Source organism: Acromyrmex echinatior, chromosome 2 (genome assembly GCF_024713525.1).
Source record: "Acromyrmex echinatior isolate Ae372 chromosome 2, ASM2471352v2, whole genome shotgun sequence".
Taxonomy (NCBI): Eukaryota; Metazoa; Arthropoda; class Insecta; order Hymenoptera; family Formicidae; genus Acromyrmex; species Acromyrmex echinatior.
The window spans coordinates 3,749,350-3,768,736 of record NC_141853.1 but is presented as its reverse complement, the minus strand read 5'-3'; the positions used below and the strand labels follow the sequence as shown (position 1 = coordinate 3,768,736).

General features: G+C 33.4%; 3 protein-coding genes and 1 long non-coding RNA gene across 5 annotated transcripts; 2 read left to right on the top strand and 2 right to left on the bottom strand.

The window, feature by feature from the left end:
- Positions 1–165: 165 nt before the first annotated feature.
- On the bottom strand, positions 166–996 carry LOC105144859 (nuclear receptor 2C2-associated protein). Its single transcript, XM_011054071.2, has 3 exons — positions 905–996; positions 658–748; positions 166–561 (listed from the first exon to the last, which is right to left on the bottom strand). The coding sequence occupies exons 1-3, from the start codon at positions 940–942 to the stop codon at positions 277–279; spliced, it is 414 nt and encodes a 137-aa protein (XP_011052373.1). The 5' UTR covers positions 943–996; the 3' UTR covers positions 166–276.
- Positions 997–2,529: 1,533 nt separating this feature from the next.
- On the top strand, positions 2,530–12,428 carry LOC105144845 (transcription elongation factor Spt6). Of its 2 annotated transcripts, XM_011054052.2 has the most exons (12): positions 2,530–2,748; positions 2,863–2,944; positions 5,173–5,369; positions 5,458–5,574; positions 5,800–5,817; positions 5,893–6,056; positions 6,181–6,430; positions 6,971–9,999; positions 10,199–10,715; positions 10,845–11,085; positions 11,359–11,803; positions 11,927–12,428. In XM_011054052.2, the coding sequence occupies exons 1-12, from the start codon at positions 2,710–2,712 to the stop codon at positions 12,129–12,131; spliced, it is 5,304 nt and encodes a 1,767-aa protein (XP_011052354.1). In that variant the 5' UTR covers positions 2,530–2,709; the 3' UTR covers positions 12,132–12,428. The 2 variants fall into 2 exon arrangements, with proteins under 2 accessions (XP_011052354.1, XP_011052362.1); XM_011054060.2 differs by lacking the exon at positions 5,800–5,817.
- Positions 2,951–4,318, top strand: LOC147910409 (uncharacterized). The gene is made up of 2 exons (XR_015548458.1): positions 2,951–3,487; positions 3,928–4,318. It is a non-coding gene; the product is annotated as an uncharacterized LOC147910409 (long non-coding RNA).
- Positions 11,148–18,569, bottom strand: LOC105144838 (uncharacterized). The gene is made up of 12 exons (XM_011054039.2): positions 18,131–18,569; positions 17,379–18,049; positions 17,192–17,304; positions 14,856–16,854; positions 14,613–14,743; positions 14,437–14,526; positions 14,252–14,362; positions 14,043–14,155; positions 13,851–13,964; positions 13,610–13,759; positions 13,365–13,526; positions 11,148–13,217 (listed from the first exon to the last, which is right to left on the bottom strand). The coding sequence occupies exons 1-11, from the start codon at positions 18,134–18,136 to the stop codon at positions 13,374–13,376; spliced, it is 3,651 nt and encodes a 1,216-aa protein (XP_011052341.1). The 5' UTR covers positions 18,137–18,569; the 3' UTR covers positions 11,148–13,217; positions 13,365–13,373.
- Between the last annotated feature and the right edge of the window lie 818 nt (positions 18,570–19,387).

Sequence of the window (19,387 nt, the reverse complement as noted above, 5' to 3'; positions counted from 1 at the left end):
TCATTTTATATAAAATAAACTATTTTAATTAAAAAAAAAATAGTTTGTGTTATGCAAAATCATCTTCGTATAGCCCAAAAAATCTTTATATGATTAAACAAATTAGATATACATTTATAAAAAGTTCTATTATAATTTACAAACAATAAATTGTAATATAAATAATAAATTGTAATATAAATTTTATTAAAATAAATATTGTTTTACAAAGATTGTGTTTATATAAACACTTGTTTTGTAATGTACAGAATTATAATTAAGACATTAAAATGGATATCACGAATATAATGATAAATTGTATATGATGATCCTGCCAAAGAAATCAGTGCTTTCATTAAATACAAATTTAAAAACTTTGGCTCTGACCTGATTTTTTAAATTAAATCGCTGTAGTTTGTTCTTATTTTCAGGAGAAAAAGATTCAACAACTATTAACTCCTTTTTGTCATTACCAGCCTCTATATGACAATTTTTTCCAGCAAATCCACCTTGAAATTCAACCTCAAAACTGGAAAGACTGCATTCTTCTTTAAAGTTAATAAGAACCCACTGTGGACTTCCCTGTTATTTATATTATATGTTATATTATGTTTGTCATATTAAAATATATAGTCAAGTATATGAAGAACTGATTCATAATAAAACTTGGTTACTTACTGCATCAGAATTCCAACATGTTTCACTGCAATTATCAAACATATACATTTTTCCATAAGATTGAACATTCTTATTTAGCACAGAACTCACCCTAAATAAAATATCAAATCATTATTAAAGCATTTCTTTTTCGATATATTTAAATGTATATGATAGAATATAACAACTTTCTAAGCAAATTTCTTTTTCATAATCATTTCTGTTATTTACTTTATTTTATTACAAACATAAAACAGATAAAACTAACCGACATTCGAAGTTATTTTCTGTCAACAGAGTAGACATATCGGTATCTTTATTTTTTTTTCTACAAGAAATAATTATATCATATTTGTGTGATTAAGAAATAAAATTTCTCGTTAATTATCCGTTTAACAAAATCAGAGGAAGAGTATTTCTTTCCGTTTTATAAATTAGTTTCTTTTTTTTCAAACTTCTCTCCAACGTGATAAAACGATATTTTCTCTATTTTTTTTTGCTTCTCTCTGGCACTCTGTATTCTAAAATTTCTGAATTCGTTGTAAACCAATTGTAAACAATTCCATTCCATTTCCGTATTGTGTATTTTAGATCCTACGTACTTAAACACAATAGACACAGGCAATAGACACAGACAACAGGAAATAACAAACCGTCCAATCAGAGCTCTGATATATAAATTCGATATTATTCCAGAGCTCTGATTGGACAGCTCGTTCGTCTATTGTGTTTAAGTCTTTACGTATACTACAGATTTTTAGTACAATTTTGGAACACGGCCATTAATATTCCAACTTACTGGAAACCGTGTATTCCGATGTAACTGATATCTGATAGATTGAAATCTTAATACGTATTCCTGTTCCTAATATTTGTTCTATTGTGTGCAAGTCCTATAAGCTGATGTTCCATCATGGATCGAAAATTTACAGCGGAACAGCGCTACCAATCACTCTGCAGTCATTATTCTTTCGATATACAATATATCGGCCTATGTTATTATCGGCGTATATTATACATTTTTAGCACTGGCAGTGAATTTTGGAACACAGCCATATTAGCAATTAAGAGGTCTGTTTTTTGTAGCTGAACTTTTAGAACTTAAAGTGAGATAGGTACATGTTTAATATTTGATAAAAGCATGAAACGAAGTTCTAGTGTAGTCTAATGAAGGGTATCAATAGCCTAATTTCCATCGAGAAAACATTCCCCTGTCGTTCGATTGTAATGTCTAGTTCACACTAGACGCGATGGGCGATGAACGATGATATCCAATAAAAGCTGTGCTTTTTCTCGTGACGACATAAAGCAAAGCTCTTATTGGATATCGCTCGTCGCTTATCGCATCCAATGTGCAATAGACATAACAAGGAATACTGTAGTTGGTTGCTTTTACATTCTAATCCGGATTAAACTCTCGGTGAAAACTAGACCAATCATGAAACTTTATCCCTAGGATAGAAAATGAAAATTTTCTCTATTAATTTCAATGGTAAAAATTTTTATTTTTCACTTTCCATCTTAGGAATAAAGTTTCATGATTGATACTCAGGAACCAAAAATAGACCAATATTTCTTTTTACAATATTTGGGGCAACGTTTTGATTGGTCAAAAATCAGTTGCCATGTTCCAGAATGTACAGCTGCGCGTAGTGCGCATTCTCGAAAATAAAAATAGGCCTAGTTTACATCGTGCACTGTGTCGTTAACTAGTAACTTTCTATTAAATTATTTTAATTTCAGCAATGTATTTAAAGAATGATGTACTAAATTGATATAATATACATCATAATGATTAATTAAATGTATATGTTTTAACATATCGCCGAAATTAAGATTATTCAATAGAAAGTTACTAGTTCTAGTATCTGTATCAAGTGTATAATGTAAACTAGGCCATACCTTATATTCTCCGGCCATTCTAGGCCATTCTACGAAAGAATATGGAAGAAGGTGGACGTTGAAGGATCTTGTTATTTCGTCGTGTTGCTGATTCTTTAAAACGATACGATTTTGAGACGAAGCAACGCATACAAAATTTTACACGAGATTAAATCGTCGTTACTCTGAAGCATGGCAGAGTATCTCGACTCTGAAGCGGACGTGAGCGAGGTAAAGTCTTTTCTTTCCATTTTCTCGCTACGGGAGGTCCTACGCAAAAATCTTGTACGACGAAGCGCTGCAATGACATTTGGTACTAATAACGTGTGCGATTGTATATTATAGGGTGAGGAGGAGTTGGACCAGAATGAGAAGAAAAAACTGAGAAAGTTGAAGGCGGTGGAGGAGAGCGACGACGAGGAGGAAGGTAAAGAAAGTTTTCTTTTGCGCAAGCTTTTCGCGGTTTTTTTTATGTATATGATTCTTGACAGATGCCGATTTATTGATGATAAACTATTCCAATTATTTCATAGTTTGCTGTTTTTTATTGGAATCTCTAAAATCTGCTCTAAAAGTAATTGTTGATTTTTATTTAGTAATTTCGAAATATTTTGTTTATTTCTTTTCCCCTTTTTTTCTAATTTTCTCTCATCTCTTTGTAATCCTGATTTATTTTCCTTTTCCTTCTCTCCTTTATTATTTGCTTTCTCTTTTTAATTCATTATTGCACTCAATAAGAATTGTTTAACAAAAATAACTGTTTAGAGTTATTTTTATTATTTATTAATAATTAATTTAATCAGGCCTTGTTCTATACTATCAGTATTGAAAATTTTTGGTTTATGTTATGTATAAATTTTCAGTACTGGCAGTATACAAAACAGAGCCTCAGAGAGATGTTCTTTTACTAATGTTAAAAAAACTTAATTATATATTAAGTTTAATTATATCTTAATTTATATATACAAAGGTTTGTATAAAAATACTTAAGTAAATAAGATAGAATATTTCAATAATAATTTGAGATATTGCTATAATAGTTCTATGACAAAAATCATTATTTAATCTTTTTTGTCATTAAAACAGTCAGTTTAAGTGGCTAGTGAAAATGCATCTTAATTCTTATTTCTTTCATGTAGCATGGAACATTCTAGCAATGTTGCTGAAATGTTCCATGCTACTGAATGCAGATAGCATGGAACATTTCAGCAACATTGCTAGAATGTTCCATGCTACATGAAAGAAATAAGAATTAAGATGCATTTTCACTAGCCACTTAAACTGACCGTTTTAATGACAAAAAAGATTAAATAATGATTTTTGTCATAGAATTATTATAACAATATCTCAAATTATTATTAGCAATTAAGTTATTCCAATTGCACTGAATTCTTTTATCTGGATCAGCAGTGAAGAAAAAGAATAGATTAGGTTACATATATTGTGGTCAACGCTGTCCAATAAGATCTGTTCGATAAGATGCAGCAGTGTTTGAATGTTTGACGCTTGTACTACAAAATTTTAGTCGCTGGAATAGCAACACATGAAATTATACCTTCAAGTTGCTAGAGAAAAAAATTGTCTAAAAGATTTTAAAAGTAGAAGATTCAAAGAACTTGTAATTGCTTTATTTGATATTGCAAAAAGCATTGCAGGAGTTACTTTATTTGATGCTTTATTTGCAATTTACATTATATTTACAATATAGATATTATCTTGTGTGAAGTAAATAATAAAATTGATTATTTATAAAGATTTTTTCTGATTACTAATTTCTTGTATATTTCCACTTTCACAAAAATGTTCATTATTATTTTAAGCTTGTATATTTTTTTAACTTTTTAAATGCTTAATATATTTTGTTTTTCATGTTTAGCTTTAAAAATGCTAAACAAAATTTAAGTAGTATTAAGTGACATTCTGTAATTGAATGTATCTTTTAAAAAGAAGTGATTTATATTTTGTGTTATATCAAATAGAGGCTTTTAAAAACAGATTAGAGCAAAAAAAATGGAATACCATTTAAAAAAACATTTTTTTCCCTAATGCCAGGTTTTTTCCTAGGAAAATAATACTAAAAAGTTCTCTACACAGAAGTCGTAAATGGTTGTGGAGTCTTAAGTCGTAGGAAACCAACCAATCACAATCGAATATAAGGAGAATACTCGATTAGAATTGATCAGTTTCCTACGACTTAACACTCCACGACCATCTACGACTTTTATGTAGAAGATCTTATTCTATATTCATGATGTACAGCATTAACATATATATATTTTTTTATACTATATACATATATTTTATAGATAATAAGGACCAATAAACACTGCTATTATTTTTTTAATATGTGTATTAGTAGATTAGTTTCTAATACATTATATCTAATATTAATTTTTTTAATTGTTATTTATTTACATACTTATGTATGTATCTGTACAGTGTACAATATAAACATATTTTGATCAGTGAATACGTGGACCATTATTTTTTTTCTGTTTCTATCTTATTCTTTTTATATGTATATTTATTTAATTAAAAAAGATTTACTTCTAATACATCATATTTAATTTATATTAATTTTTGGAATTATAATTTATTTGTATTTGTACATATGTATACGTATGGTGTGCAACATTGATACGATATATTTTATAGATGATGAGGATCAGTTGCGCGAGGAACTGAAAGATTTGATAGATGACAATCCCATAGAGGAAAGCGAAGGTGAAGACAGTGACGGTTCTGATCATCATAAGAAGCGTAAGAAAAGTGATGATGAGGATTTTGATGATCGCTTGGAAGATGAAGACTACGATCTGATTGAAGAAAATTTAGGCGTTAAGCTTGAAAGAGTATGCTTCTATACATCTTGGATTATTCTTAAAAAAAATAGAGAGAATGTTAATTAAACAATATTAAATATTTTACTTTGCATTACAGAAACGTTTTAAACGTCTTCGAAGAATCCAAGATGAGGAATCAGAGGAAGAACAAGAAAAAGAAGCAGATGAAGAAAGGGACGCTATTGCTAATGAATTGTTTGAAGGTTCCGGAGATGTAAGTCACATGAATATTAAATTCGACACAGTTAATTTTGAGTGTTAATTTTGGGAAAATACTTAAAAATTTATATAACATTATCTGCAATATTCGTTTATGTAATATGTACTTTGTTGCTTCTTGTTGAATTCTTATTTTACGTAAATTATACAAATATAAACGCGTGTCTATGTATATGTGTCACATTTGTATTTGTTAAATACACATGCATACTTATATTAGGAAAGGGATGTTATTACGGTATGTAATGCTTGTGTAAGGTCTGCGATACACAAAAGTGCAATATTTTTATTTATTTCTTTGTATTGGTCTTAGGAGGACGAAAGACGGAGTGAACGAAGTCATAGGCCGGAGGCAGATACCTTTGAGGAAGGTAGTGATGAAGGCGAATACACTGATGCGGATGATTTTATTGTTGACGATGATGGTAGACCTATCGCAGAGAAAAGAAAGAAAAAGAAGCCAATATTTTCTGATGCGTATGTTGTGATATTTAATGATTTTTTAAAATGTTTTATAATATTTATATTAACATCTATCTATCTTTAGCATAAGTTAAATTTACATTATTTAGATAAAAGAATATCTTTTTCTTGTTTATAGAGCATTGCAAGAAGCACAGGACATTTTTGGTGTTGATTTTGATTATAATGAATTTGATAAATACGGCGAAGAGGATTATGAGGAAGAAGAGGAAGAAGAAGAAGATGAATACATGGATGAAGATGCTGATATTGAACGGCCGCGGCGACCGAAGAAGCAGTTGAAGAAAAAGACCACGAGGAAGAGTATCTTCGAGATTTACGAGCCTAGTGAATTGAAACGCGGTCACTTTACTGATATGGATAATGAGGTACGACATAATAATATGTAGTAATGCTAAACAACATCAGCGGCGTTGCGTAAATGTACCAGTATTTTTTATATTGAATTTGAATACATTTTATTCTTTTTGTATTATGCATTGTCTTTAAAAGTATTATAATATAAACAACAAATCAGTGGCATTGGGTAAATGTAACATATTTTTTTTTTTACAAATCTTATATCGAATTTTTAAATATTTAGTTTTTCTATATTTTGCATAGTTTCGAAAATATTAGAATATAGAGAAAAGTATTATAATATAAAAAATTTTTAATTTCTATATTGAGATACATAATATAAGAATTAATAATTAAATTTGGATTATAATACAGAAATTTTGTATTACATCTTAAATTTAACACAAAAATATATGTAGGAAGTACATATAAATATTAACAATGTTTTGTCGCCTAAAATGCAACAAACATTATTGTATATTTATAAATAGTATATTGTATATTTATAAATATAATATAATATATTGTTTCCAAATCTATCACTTATGAAATCTGTTTCAAAATTGCAGATACGTACTACAGATATACCAGAAAGAATGCAACTTAGATCTGTACCAGTCACATCAGTTCAGGAAGGTTCTGATGAACTGGATCTCGAAGCAGAATGGATTTACAAGCAAGCATTTTGCAAACCTACAGTCTCCATTCAGGATGCCCACTTGAATGCTGAGGCTAAGGAACGAGCACGAAAAGGACCACAGACTATCGGCAAGATCAAGAAAGCCTTGGATTTTATGCGCAATCAACACTTTGAAGTCCCTTTTATATCTTTCTATAGAAAGGAGTATGTGCTGCCCGAGTTGAACATTAATGACTTGTGGAAAGTTTATAAGTTTGACGCGAAATGGTGTCAGTTGAGCCAACGGAAAGAGAACCTGCTCAAACTATTTGATAAGATGCGCAATTATCAACTGGATGAAATTATGAAGAATCCGGACGCACCGTTGCCAGATAACGTGCGAGTGATTAAAGATGACGATATTGAGCGATTGAAGAACGTGCAGACAAGTGAAGAGCTCAATGATGTCTATAATCATTTCATGTTGTATTATAGTCACGAGATTCAGGCGATGCAGGAATCCGTACGACAGAAGGAGAAGCAGGCACGACGAGAAGAGAGGATTCAGCGACGTAAACAACAAATTGCTGAGGCAGAAGAAAATGGAGAAGATCCGCCGGAGGAGGAAGAAATGCCGGAGGAAGAAGAAGTCGACGATACGCTGAAGCAAGCTGTTAGAAGCGGCCCATACTCAATCTGTCGAAAAGCCGGTTTAGATGGTTTAGCGAAAAAGTTTGGTCTAACACCCGAACACTACGCCGAGAATCTGCGTGATAATTATCAGCGTCACGAGGTCGATCAGGAACCAACCGAACCGACGACAATCGCGACCGAGTATTCCAGTTCGCGATTTAAAACTGCGGAAGAAGTATTGAAGGCTGCTCAGCTGATGGTGGCGATTCAGTTGGCACGCGAGCCGCTCGTGCGTAAATGCGTGCGCGAGATGTACATGGAACGCGCTAAGATGTCTGTGAAGCCAACGAAGAAGGGCATTAAAGAGATTGATGAGAATCATCCAATCTACACAATGAAATATCTGAAGGACAAGCCGGTGCGTGATTTAGTAGGTGTTCAATTCTTGAATCTGATGATTGCCGAGGAGGACAAACTCATTACGATTACACTTAGTGATACTATTGAGGGTAACACCAGCAATAATTATGTCGACGAAATGAAGCAGCTCTATTGCCGTGATGAGTTCAGCAAACTTGTACAAGATTGGAATGCCTTGCGTGTAGGCAGCGTCGAAATCGCCCTTAATCGCATGGTAATACCACATCTAAAGAAAGAGTTGCGGGCAAATTTAATCGCTGAGGCGAAGGAATGCGTGATGCGCTCGTGTTGCCGTAAGATGTACAATTGGATTAAAGTCGCGCCGTACAGCTGTGAGTTCCCCGAAGAAGAGGATGAGGAATGGGACACCAGTAAAGGCCTGCGCGTCATGGGCTTGTCTTACGTGCCTGATTATTCGCAGGCAGCTTTTACTTGTTTGATCGCGGCTGATGGAGAATGTACAGATTACCTGCGCTTACCGCATCTGATGAAGCGCAAGAACAGTTATCGCGAAAGCGAAAAGACGCTGAAGGAGGCCGATTTACTAGCGTTAAAGAACTTTATAGCCACGAAGAAGCCACATGTGATCGTGGTGGCTGGCGAGTCTCGGGAAGCAATGATGATCGCTGCTGATATCAAGGAGTGTATCACGCATTTATCGGAAGAAGAACAGTTTCCTAATATCCAGGTGGAGATATGCGACAATGAACTCGCCAAGATCTATGCCAATAGTAACAAAGGAAATTCGGAGTTTCGGGATTATCCGGAATTGTTACGTCAGGCTATTTCATTGGCGAGAAGGATGCAGGATCCATTAGTAGAATTCTCACAATTATGCACGGCTGACGAAGAGATTCTCTGCCTCAAATATCACAATTTGCAGGATCAGTTACCTAAGGAAGAACTGCTGGAAAATCTATATTTGGAATTCGTAAATCGCGTGAATGAAGTTGGCGTAGATGTGAACAAGGCAGTCCAACAAGCATACTGCGGCAACCTTGTTCAATTTGTTTGCGGTCTTGGTCCACGAAAAGGTCAGGCATTGATCAAGATGCTGAAGCAAACAAATCAACGATTAGAGAACAGAACGCAGTTAGTTACAGCATGTCATATGGGACCAAAAGTATTCATCAATTGCGCTGGATTTATCAAAATCGACACTAATAGTCTTGGTGACAGTACTGAAGCGTACGTAGAAGTGCTCGATGGTTCACGCGTACATCCCGAGACTTATGAATGGGCTAGAAAGATGGCAGTTGATGCACTGGAATATGACGACGAAGACGCCAATCCTGCCGGCGCTTTGGAGGAGATACTCGAATCGCCAGAACGCTTGAAAGATTTGGATCTCGACGCTTTCGCAGAAGAACTCGAGCGGCAAGGTTTCGGTAATAAATGCGTTACTCTCTATGATATCAGAGCCGAGTTAAACAGCCGATACAAGGATCTCCGTGTATTATATCAATCGTCGAGCGCGGAAAAATTGTTCGATGTTTTGACAAAGGAAACACCCGAGACTTTTTACGTCGGCAAGCTAGTGTTGGCTACCGTGGTCGGCATCAGTCATCGAAAACCACAGGGCGATCAACTTGATCAGGCGAATCCGGTGCGAAATGAAGAGACTGGTCTGTGGCAATGTCCTTTCTGTCTGAAGAACGACTTTCCTGAATTATCGGAGGTATGGAATCACTTCGATGCTGGCGCTTGTCCGGGTAAAGCTACCGGCGTGAGACTGCGACTGGACAATGGTATCTCCGGTTATATTCACATCAAGAATCTGTCGGACCGGCACGTTGCAAACCCCTGCGAGAGAGTCGGTATGGGACAAATCATTCATTGCCGGATCATTAAAATTGAGGTAGACCGATTCAGTGTCGAATGTACCAGCAAGAGCAGCGATCTCGCTGACAAAAATCATGAATGGAGGTAAGTAGATTATATAAACATACAAAATAATGTTAATAAATAAATAAAGTATTTCTATTTAGATCTATCCTTTTTGCAATCATGAATAAAGTTTGCAAAAATAAAAACAGATCATATATCTTAGTTTAAAATATAGTGATATAATTTTTTAAAAATATATTACCGTGTACATTATTATAAGTTATAATTTAATGTGCAGGCCACAGCGAGATCCATTTTATGACACCGAATCCGAGCAAAGAGATATAAAGGTAGAAGAGGATGCGAAGAAGGCAAAACAGCGGCAGATTTATGTGAAACGCGTTATCGTCCATCCATCTTTCCATAATATCAGTTTCGCCGAGACTGTTAAATTAATGCAGACAATGAAGCAAGGCGAAGCAATAGTGAGACCGAGTAGCAAAGGCGCCGACCATTTGACAGTCACGTGGAAAGTCACTGATGACATTTTACAGCATATCGACGTTCGTGAAGAGGGTAAAGAGAATACTTTTTCATTGGGACAAAGCCTGTGGATAGGCAACGAGGAATTTGAAGATCTAGATGAAATTATCGCTCGACATGTAAATCCTATGGCCGCTTATGCCTCCGAATTGCTGGATTTCAAATACTATAAGTCCACTGTAGAGGGAATCAAGGATAAAGCGGAGGAGATACTAAAAGAACAGAAAAAGGAGAATCCTAATGGAATTCCATACATCATATCAGCAGCTAAGGTAAAGTGTATATACAGTATATATAAGTGTATATATACAGCTAATTTTTTACTAGTATGTAACATAGCATTTTTCTGAAAATCTTTTTATTTTTAATTTAAAAAACAATTTCGTTTGTTTTTCTTTCAGACTTATCCTGGAAAATTCTTACTCTCATATTTGCCGCGCACTCGTTGCCGTCACGAGTATGTCACAGTGACATCCGAAGGCTTCAGATTTCGGGCGCAGATGTTCGGTAGAGTAAGCGATCTATTACGCTGGTTCAAGGAACATTTTAGGGATCCCGTTCCTGGACAATCCACTCCTAGTACACCGCGCGGTGCGATGACTTCTAGAACACCTTACACTACTACGCCAGGAACAGTCAGCGGTAAGTCTTTATTGTCATTGTAAACTATTGTCAGTCACTCTTAAATCATAGTATAGATCAAATTGTATATTTTATTTTAAAAAAACTTTATTTTTCAAAATTAAGTCATTTTGTACACATACACACATTCTATGTTATCAATTATTTTACTTACTTTTTCGCATACATTCGCTGAAATGAAATAAAACGCACAAGTACATACGATTTTGTCATAAATTAAATGAAATGTACAAATATATGTGTTAATTACTATTACAATTGCTATTGTTTCAGGAATGAATCAAGAAGCAATACAGCGAGTTGCACAGAATCTTCCACATCACATGTTGCATTCGTTATCACAAGTGGCGAATCAAACGCCACATCATTATCCGCCACACACCCCGGGAGCGGCTAGTACTACCGGCTATGGCGGAGGACATACGTATCCCAATACGCCGTACACGCCATCTGGTCAAACTCCGTTTATGACCCCGTATCAGACGCCGCATCATACGCCGCATCATAGCCAGCCCACTCCCAGATACGGTCAACAAACCCCTAGCCATCATCAAGGGCCCTTTGTACATCCACCGCCGCCCTCGATGACACCCAGCCATCACAGATCTGCTCAATCGCACAGACCTACACCGCCCTTGTCTACTCCTTCCGGTGATCCCATGGATTGGAAGAAGGCCGCCGAAGCATGGGCACGTTTAAAAAGCGGTCCTCGAGTCTCGTAAGTATAATAAGTAAATACGGATTAAATAACATCGTTTTCAATTTTTCAATTAAAAATTGTTGATGTATATAAGACAATGTTTTTCATTCGATTATCGTCAATGATTAAATGTGCTTGCAGCGGATCGACGCCTAGATACGAAGAGTCTAGAAAAACTCCGCGTAGCTATGACGAATCATCTGGTAGAACGACGCCTTCCGGAAGAAGTAGACCTTCCACACGTACTCCATCATATAAATCTCCGCGAGGTACTCCACACACAAATTCTAGTCCACGGAGTATGTCCCTCAGCGGAGATGGTACTCCTTTATACGACGAGAGCTAACGGGATTGTGCATAGCTGATTTATATTTATTAGTTACATCTCATATTATGCTATGTATGAAATAGTAAGAATACGCGTCGCAAAACATCGTCAATCGCTCGCGTCGAATCGATCATTGATCGTTTCATGCAACATGCGTAATGAATTCCACTTTCTTGCGGATTTTGTTTGCAAATCAAGAAAGGAATCGTCGATTGATTATTATAAACTACGGTGTTGTACTGTAATTTATTTATTATGTAATATTTCCGCGGTTTCTTCCTATGTACATAATAATAAAATTTTATGGAAACTTTATGAAGGCCTCACGAATACGCTCTGCAATTTCTTGATTCACTTTCCTATACATGACATCAATGAGAAAAATAATTTGAATAAAAAATTGGAATTTACTATAATTTTCGAACGGTTTTTATTTATCAATTACTATAGAAAGATATTAAATATATAAGTCAAGATAGAATCATAATATTTTACTCTATTAGATTTTATCTTTATCTTAGTCATCAAGATATATATTTTATATTAGTCATAATATTTTAACGGTTGATAAGATAGCGTTGAAAAATTATTGTAACTGAATTATTATTCAAAGATATATTTTATATTTTTCATTGATGCCATCATGTTCATAATATAGAGAATTGATCTAATTACTTATCGTATCAGTAATATAACATCTTTTGAATATAAATACTGCTTATTTACAGATTTCTATACATAAATACCTGGACTATGTCACAATCAGAAAAATGAAAGTATTCCAAATGGTCTCAAAAGAGGTAGTGACCGTTTTAAATAAATTTAAAGTTGTCGGTAATGATAACGCTACTTCATAAAATATATGGATTCACATGACATAACTAAAAAACTTGTCTCGGACTAATTCATAACTAGCACGTTAACGATCTAGATATTCTATAGAAATCTGTCCTATATATATTAAGTCTTTGTAAGAAAATATCTGTACAATATTTAATTGTTCAAAATAATGTCGCATTTACTTGACATCGTTAAAGCTTGCAGTTGATTTTATTTAATCCTTGAATAAAGACGAAAGATGATTATCTTTTGTATTTGTATCGACTATAAAAAAAAAAAGAATAAAATAACATTCAACATTCACAAAATAATATATACATATATGATGATAAATATGTAGAAAAATATTTTTTTTCTAAATTAAATTTTCGCGTGTTTGTTATCAATATACAAAATAATATACGGAATTACCGTCCGAGATTATACAAACGATTCTTCGTCTTCCGATAGGGCGTCTTCTGATTGCGAAATACTTTTATAATAATTACATGTGACATTTTGCCGCTTCCTTAATGCCATGGTATATCGTGATTCTGAATTTACATTTTTGTTTGTCTTAAGTTTGCGTACATACTGCAAAAAAAAGATACAATATAATTTTTTTCTTGAAAATATATGATAAGCAAAATGACTGTTTTGATTGATTTCAATGTTACCTTTCGCCGAGATGCTTTTTGCTTCTCTTCGCTGGAATCGGTAGAGCTCATCAACTTCCGTCGTTTGCGACGGACAGATTTCCTCGAGTTATCAGATCTCTTTGCATTGTTCGCAGCATTGACCTTATGTGATTTTTTAGGATCTTGAGACTTTTCAGTAACAATCATTTAAATTAAAAGAATCCATAAACTTTTTATTAATGAACTTATTTTTAACACAAATATAATTATACAAACTTACTTGATTTTTATTTATATCTGAAGTATTTGATTCAGGCATTATTTGTTTATTTACATTTTGCTTCTGTGATGTATTCTTAGAAGTCCCATTTTGTTTATTTGTTTCATCAGTGTCCTATATATTTCACAACAAAATATGTACAATTATAATAAAAGCAGATGTAAATATTTCTGCAATTATAGAAATTTTTACCACAATATTCCTTTGAATTTCTCTTAAGTTATTAGTCTGTGAATGTAATGATGATTTCTGTGAATTGCCTGGACTATAGACTGGATTGTTATCTTTCAACGTTATACGTTCACCTGTAAAAAAAATAATAGTAAAAATAGCTTTAGATTATTTATCTATTTTTGTAAAAAAAATTAATCCTTTCACATTTTTATTATTAATCTATTCACCTGTCCAGTAACATAACGGAGGTAAAATATGACGTCCCCTCGAACTAACAGGTGCATTCAGTGAGTCCACTGTCGCATCATGAGATTTCTGATTAATTTCTTGAATATTATCTAGAAAACAAAAATAAATGCAACACATGAACATATAATATTTATTAAAAGTTAAATACATTTTAAAAACTTACCTTGCTGCAACGTTTTCCAAGTCAGACAAAATTGCTCGATCTTCGAAGGACACCCATAACGACATTGTTTTACAAGTTCCTTAGGAATAACTAAATATGATAAAGCAATATTGTTAATTGATAAATATTTTTTACAACGTACAATGATACAACGTTAATGATTTCGGATACTTTACTATGCTTATTGTCGTTTAAATTTCCAAGAAGTTCAAAGAATTCATGATTCACTGATTCGATTAGTATCGCTGATAATCGCTTCAACACAATGTCTGTCGTATAATTTCTATGCACAACATGGCCAGCTTCACTATATAATAAAAAGAAAAAACATAAAATATATTGTTAATTATTACTATATATATATAATGTAACTGTAATCATTTGATTATTAGATATACCTATTATCTGAGAGAACTTACTTGACTAATTTTCCTTGAAAAGTTAAACCTAATCCAGATTTTGATTTCGCATAATATACTACTTTTGGCATCCACGCAGTCAACATTTTGGGATTTTTTTTAACTCCACACTGCTCTTTGCTGCTTTTAGATTGTTCAGTTATTGAATTCGTCGTCGGATTAGTAGAATTTATATCATGCAATTTATTATTATTTGTTATTGGATAAACCTCTCTTTTATTGTCAATTGTCTTCGTATGAGAATCATTGACTACAGAAGCGATTGACATGAAGTTCTTGTTAATGTTTTCCAACGGCCGAATATTCTGTTTATCGTTGTTGATTATCTTGGGAGGCAATTGCTCGGCAGTTGTATTCAAGTTTTCTTTACTTATTCTCATCTTCAAATTTACCGGTACCGAACTGATTATGATAGGTTTGGATTTTTTCATCACAATATCGTTTTTCGTTTGTTCGATAAATTCTTTACGTAATTTTGAAGAGACATTGGATTTTTCAGAAAACTCATTATTTTCGCTGATTGCTATGTTTTGGTTCATCTTAATCGGTGATGCTATTACATTTCTATCTGCTGTTCGTGAACTTACGGTTACAATGTTGACATCAGAATTGATGGTATAATCAACATCTGAAACAAGCTGTGAATGTACATTGTTTTGAACTCTATATGGAATATTTTGCTCCTTTGTAAAAACATCTGAATTAACTCTTTGTGTGTCAAAAGCATTAATTGGATATTTATTTTGCACATGCGTTACAAATTTGTCTTTCTCATACATTTCAAAATTTTTCTCTATTTCTCGGCGATTGGAATAAGTCATTTCTTGTGATCTTGGACTAATAGGTATTGTTTGGCGACACTTCCTCATATTGTATGCTGTTCCCACTTCATCTTCTGTTATACTGACGCAAGATTCATTTGAAAATAATTTTTTCTCTTCATTCATTGCCATATGACTGGACTTAGTTTCTTTTGTATTGTACATTAGATTCGTCACATGTTTTTGAGTGTCCGGATAAGTCGTTTTTTTTCTCATTTTACGTTTATATATTTTTCCAGGTAATTCTTTAGATTTTAAAACTGGTTCAATCGATATTTTGCGTATACCCGCATAAATCTCACTCTCCAATTTATCGGAATTGTTGTCGAGTTCAGGTCTAAGATTTACTGAATTCGATAACTGGATAGTATTAGAATTATTTTTTATGTTTCCGTATTCCGGATCAATGGAATGTCTCATTGTGCAGCTTTTTAATTCCATCGATTTGTTTTGAAGCTTATTAGTGTTCACGGGATTGTCATCACAAACTGAACTTTTTTGCAATGATATTGTTTCTGATTTATATGTTTCATGATTCGTGGAGATCATCGAATCGTTATTGCATTCCGATTCCGTTCTGTAAGACACTGCATAATCCAAACAATCCAACATCTCAATAATTTTGTTGATGTACTTTGGAGGGCAATTCTTGTCTGCCAAATTATTAATAATGATGTTCAGTTTATCTTCCTGAAGAATATCCTTCAATTTATTCACTTTCCTGCATGGAGGATTTATATCAGAATTAAAATTTTGCTTACTAGCTTCATCACATAAAGACTTCGTATTCTTTATTTGTACAACAGGAATTATATCTTTTTCAGAATTGTAAATAAAAGGCTTTATAAACGAAGAATTTTTTTCACAACTTGGAATACTATGAGTAGAATAATTACATATTTCCTTCTCTTTAGATATATCGTACATATTTTCAATCTTATTAGACTTGTTTAAGTTACAATATTTCGTTGCAGAAATAGTGTTCTTATTTTTTACATGTGCATAAGTCATATCTGTCAATTCGCTTTTTAAATCGTCATCACTGTCGGTAATAGGAGTGGGCCAACGAAACGTTACTGGACATCCTTGCTCGGCATATGTCCTCCATATTTGATGAACATTCTCCCAATCATCAGGAAAACCATTATAAAATTTTCCGCGAATATAATCTGGTAATCCTGTAATAAAATATAAGTTATTAATCTTCCATCAATTATTAAAATTTTGTACTTTCTGTTTTGTACTTCTGTACTAGCAATATGGATCTTTGAGTTTCAGTGCAGATTTTTATACTATAAACTATAAAACATTAAAAAAAATTCTTACATACTTACAGTTGTAGCGAGTGTTTATTATCGCAAAAGTCGGATTGCATTTTACTTATTTTTTTACAGATTTATATTTACCTACCAGAATATACAATCAAAAAATTGACTGTGCCTTCAAAGTCCAACTTGGTCAACAGAGAGTTAATGTAAACTATAAATTTTTAATGAATTTTATATAAATTATTACCATTTCTTTCATCAACAATATTCCCCGTCAGAATATATACATGCTTGTATTTGGATTCAACACATTTTGCAGAGTATCTTCTTATAACTGGTTTACTACGTACAACCTTACCACTGCAAAGAAAATAAACATTAACACTTATGCATTAAATATTAAATATTAATGCAGCATTTTATTTTGTACTTACCAATCTAAAGTTCCTTTAATTATTAATTCATAGTAATTGTTTAATGTAACTTTCCATTTCGAAAATACTCGATCAATATTCTGAGAATTATGGACAGAACTCAGTGAGACATAAGTTTTCTGATATTCTGGTACAGTAGATCTATCAGCACATGTATTAGTGGATATCCAGGTGGGAGCACTCTTCAAACATGTATTTACTGTTGAAGAGCATATAGATGAATCAAATGAAGGCAACACTTTTTCACAATTTGACAATGCACAAACACCATTTTGTGATTCCCGAACAGTGCGATAAATTGTGTTTCCCATTGGGGGTGGCATAGCAAGCCGATCGACATGATTATCCTTCTCGACATCATACTGTTTGAGACTAGATGTAGTCATTGCTTCTTGCTTAATATTGTGGCTCTTCTTTTTTAAAAATATATTTCTCAAATTATTACTTGAAGTTAAGACTTCGCTGTTGAACAAAGAAGTTTGTTGCAACGGTGTTGTAATACTGGAATCTAAAGTATCTGCATTAATACTGGAAATACTCGGCCAAGTTATTACAGTCGATGGTTTTCTATTGTGTACACTCTTGCTATGTTCATTTTGCAGTACAGCTAGTTTCAAGGTTCGTTGCAATTTCTTGAATCGTTCATCTGTTTCCAGATCTCCAAATTTGATCTACGGAAAGCATTAAAATATAGTTAGGCTCATAAGTTAACAATTAGAATTGTTATAACCTTCATATTAACAAAAACATACACTCATGATGATTGGCCATTGGACGAAATTAGTCCTTAGTCATATTCTTTATTGAGGGCATAAATTTGCAAGTAAAAATTTCACTTTTCGAAGAAAAACCAAAAGTAGGAAAAAGAAACTACAATGATTACGACAATGCAATAACTTTGTTTTGGTTCGTAGAGTATGTATAAAGAGAATAGGCGCCAATTAAGCGGAAGTCGCCATTTCCAACAAATATTTATAACGCAATTCCTCGTCTTAACCTTTTCTTTTTCTAACGCCGTCTTCTTCTACAGTTACGCTATAAATGGCGGAGCCAATCAGCATTAGGCACATGCATTGGCGCTACTCTTTTTACTTATTCTATTAGTTCGTAAACTCAAACGTTCCTGTAGGCCTATTCTGTAACTTTTTAATGACAATTTTATTAGCTCGGAATATCGTGTTACTCGGAATGTCGTATACGTATTTTACATGATAAAAAGCTTAAACACTGTTAAAGCTTAAACACAGGGAATAACGAACTATCCAATCAATCTAATATCAAACTAATCAATCATCAATATCAATCTAATATCAAACTTACATATCAGAGCTCTGATTGGACGGCTCATTATTCCCTGTACCTTGTATTTAAGCCTTAACAGAGGGGAATACTCGACTGTAGTTGGTTGGTTCTTACATTCTGATCCGGTTTAAACCCTCGATGGAAACTAGGCCAGATATTCGAAGTTGACAGAGTCAAGTTTTGGCACCCTGTTGCAATTTCTTGAATCGTTCGTTGGAAATTGACGAAAACGCCGTGCTGGCCGCGCAGCAAATATGCAGTAACCATTAAAGGACTGCACACAATGGGTACTACATTCAGTGCAACTGCTTATTGAACGCGTACTGCTCAGTGAACTCTTGCATCTAATTGGCATATTTCGTAGAACTAAATTCATAGTCAAATTTTATATTTAAAGCCAGCTGCACATATGCTTGTTTTCTTACTGGATTGTTAGCTGGATTAAAATCTTGCCATCGTATTGGCTGCAGTGTTATCAGTGCCAGTATCGCAGCCGATACGATGACAAGATTTTAATTTAGCTAGCAATCCAGCAGAAAAACAAGCATCGTGTGTTGCAGGTTTAAGACTGTCTTAGGTTCAGCCTTGAGGTATCATGAACCAATCAGAGGACCGCATTAGCGACTTAAGATAACGATCTTAAAATAAGAACCAACTGAATATCAACCCCTATAAGTTTCCGAGGATTTGAACCTTTGACTATTGTA

Excerpts from the sequence above, each read along its gene's own strand:
- LOC105144859 (XM_011054071.2), bottom strand. The coding sequence starts at position 942 with ATGTCTACTCTGTTGACAGAAAATAACTTCGAATGTCG. Across the intron at positions 749-904 it reads GAAAATAACTTCGAATGTCG|GGTGAGTTCTGTGCTAAATA; the intron begins GTTAGTTTTATC and ends TATTTTATTTAG. Across the intron at positions 562-657 it reads CATGTTGGAATTCTGATGCA|GGAAGTCCACAGTGGGTTCT; the intron begins GTAAGTAACCAA and ends TATAAATAACAG.
- LOC105144845 (XM_011054052.2), top strand. The coding sequence starts at position 2,710 with ATGGCAGAGTATCTCGACTCTGAAGCGGACGTGAGCGAG. Across the intron at positions 2,945-5,172 it reads GAGCGACGACGAGGAGGAAG|ATGATGAGGATCAGTTGCGC; the intron begins GTAAAGAAAGTT and ends TATATTTTATAG. Across the intron at positions 6,057-6,180 it reads AAGCCAATATTTTCTGATGC|AGCATTGCAAGAAGCACAGG; the intron begins GTATGTTGTGAT and ends TCTTGTTTATAG.
- LOC105144838 (XM_011054039.2), bottom strand. Across the intron at positions 16,855-17,191 it reads TATTGTTGATGAAAGAAATG|GATTACCAGATTATATTCGC; the intron begins GTAATAATTTAT and ends ATTTTATTACAG. Across the intron at positions 14,527-14,612 it reads TTTAAACGACAATAAGCATA|TTATTCCTAAGGAACTTGTA; the intron begins GTAAAGTATCCG and ends TATCATATTTAG.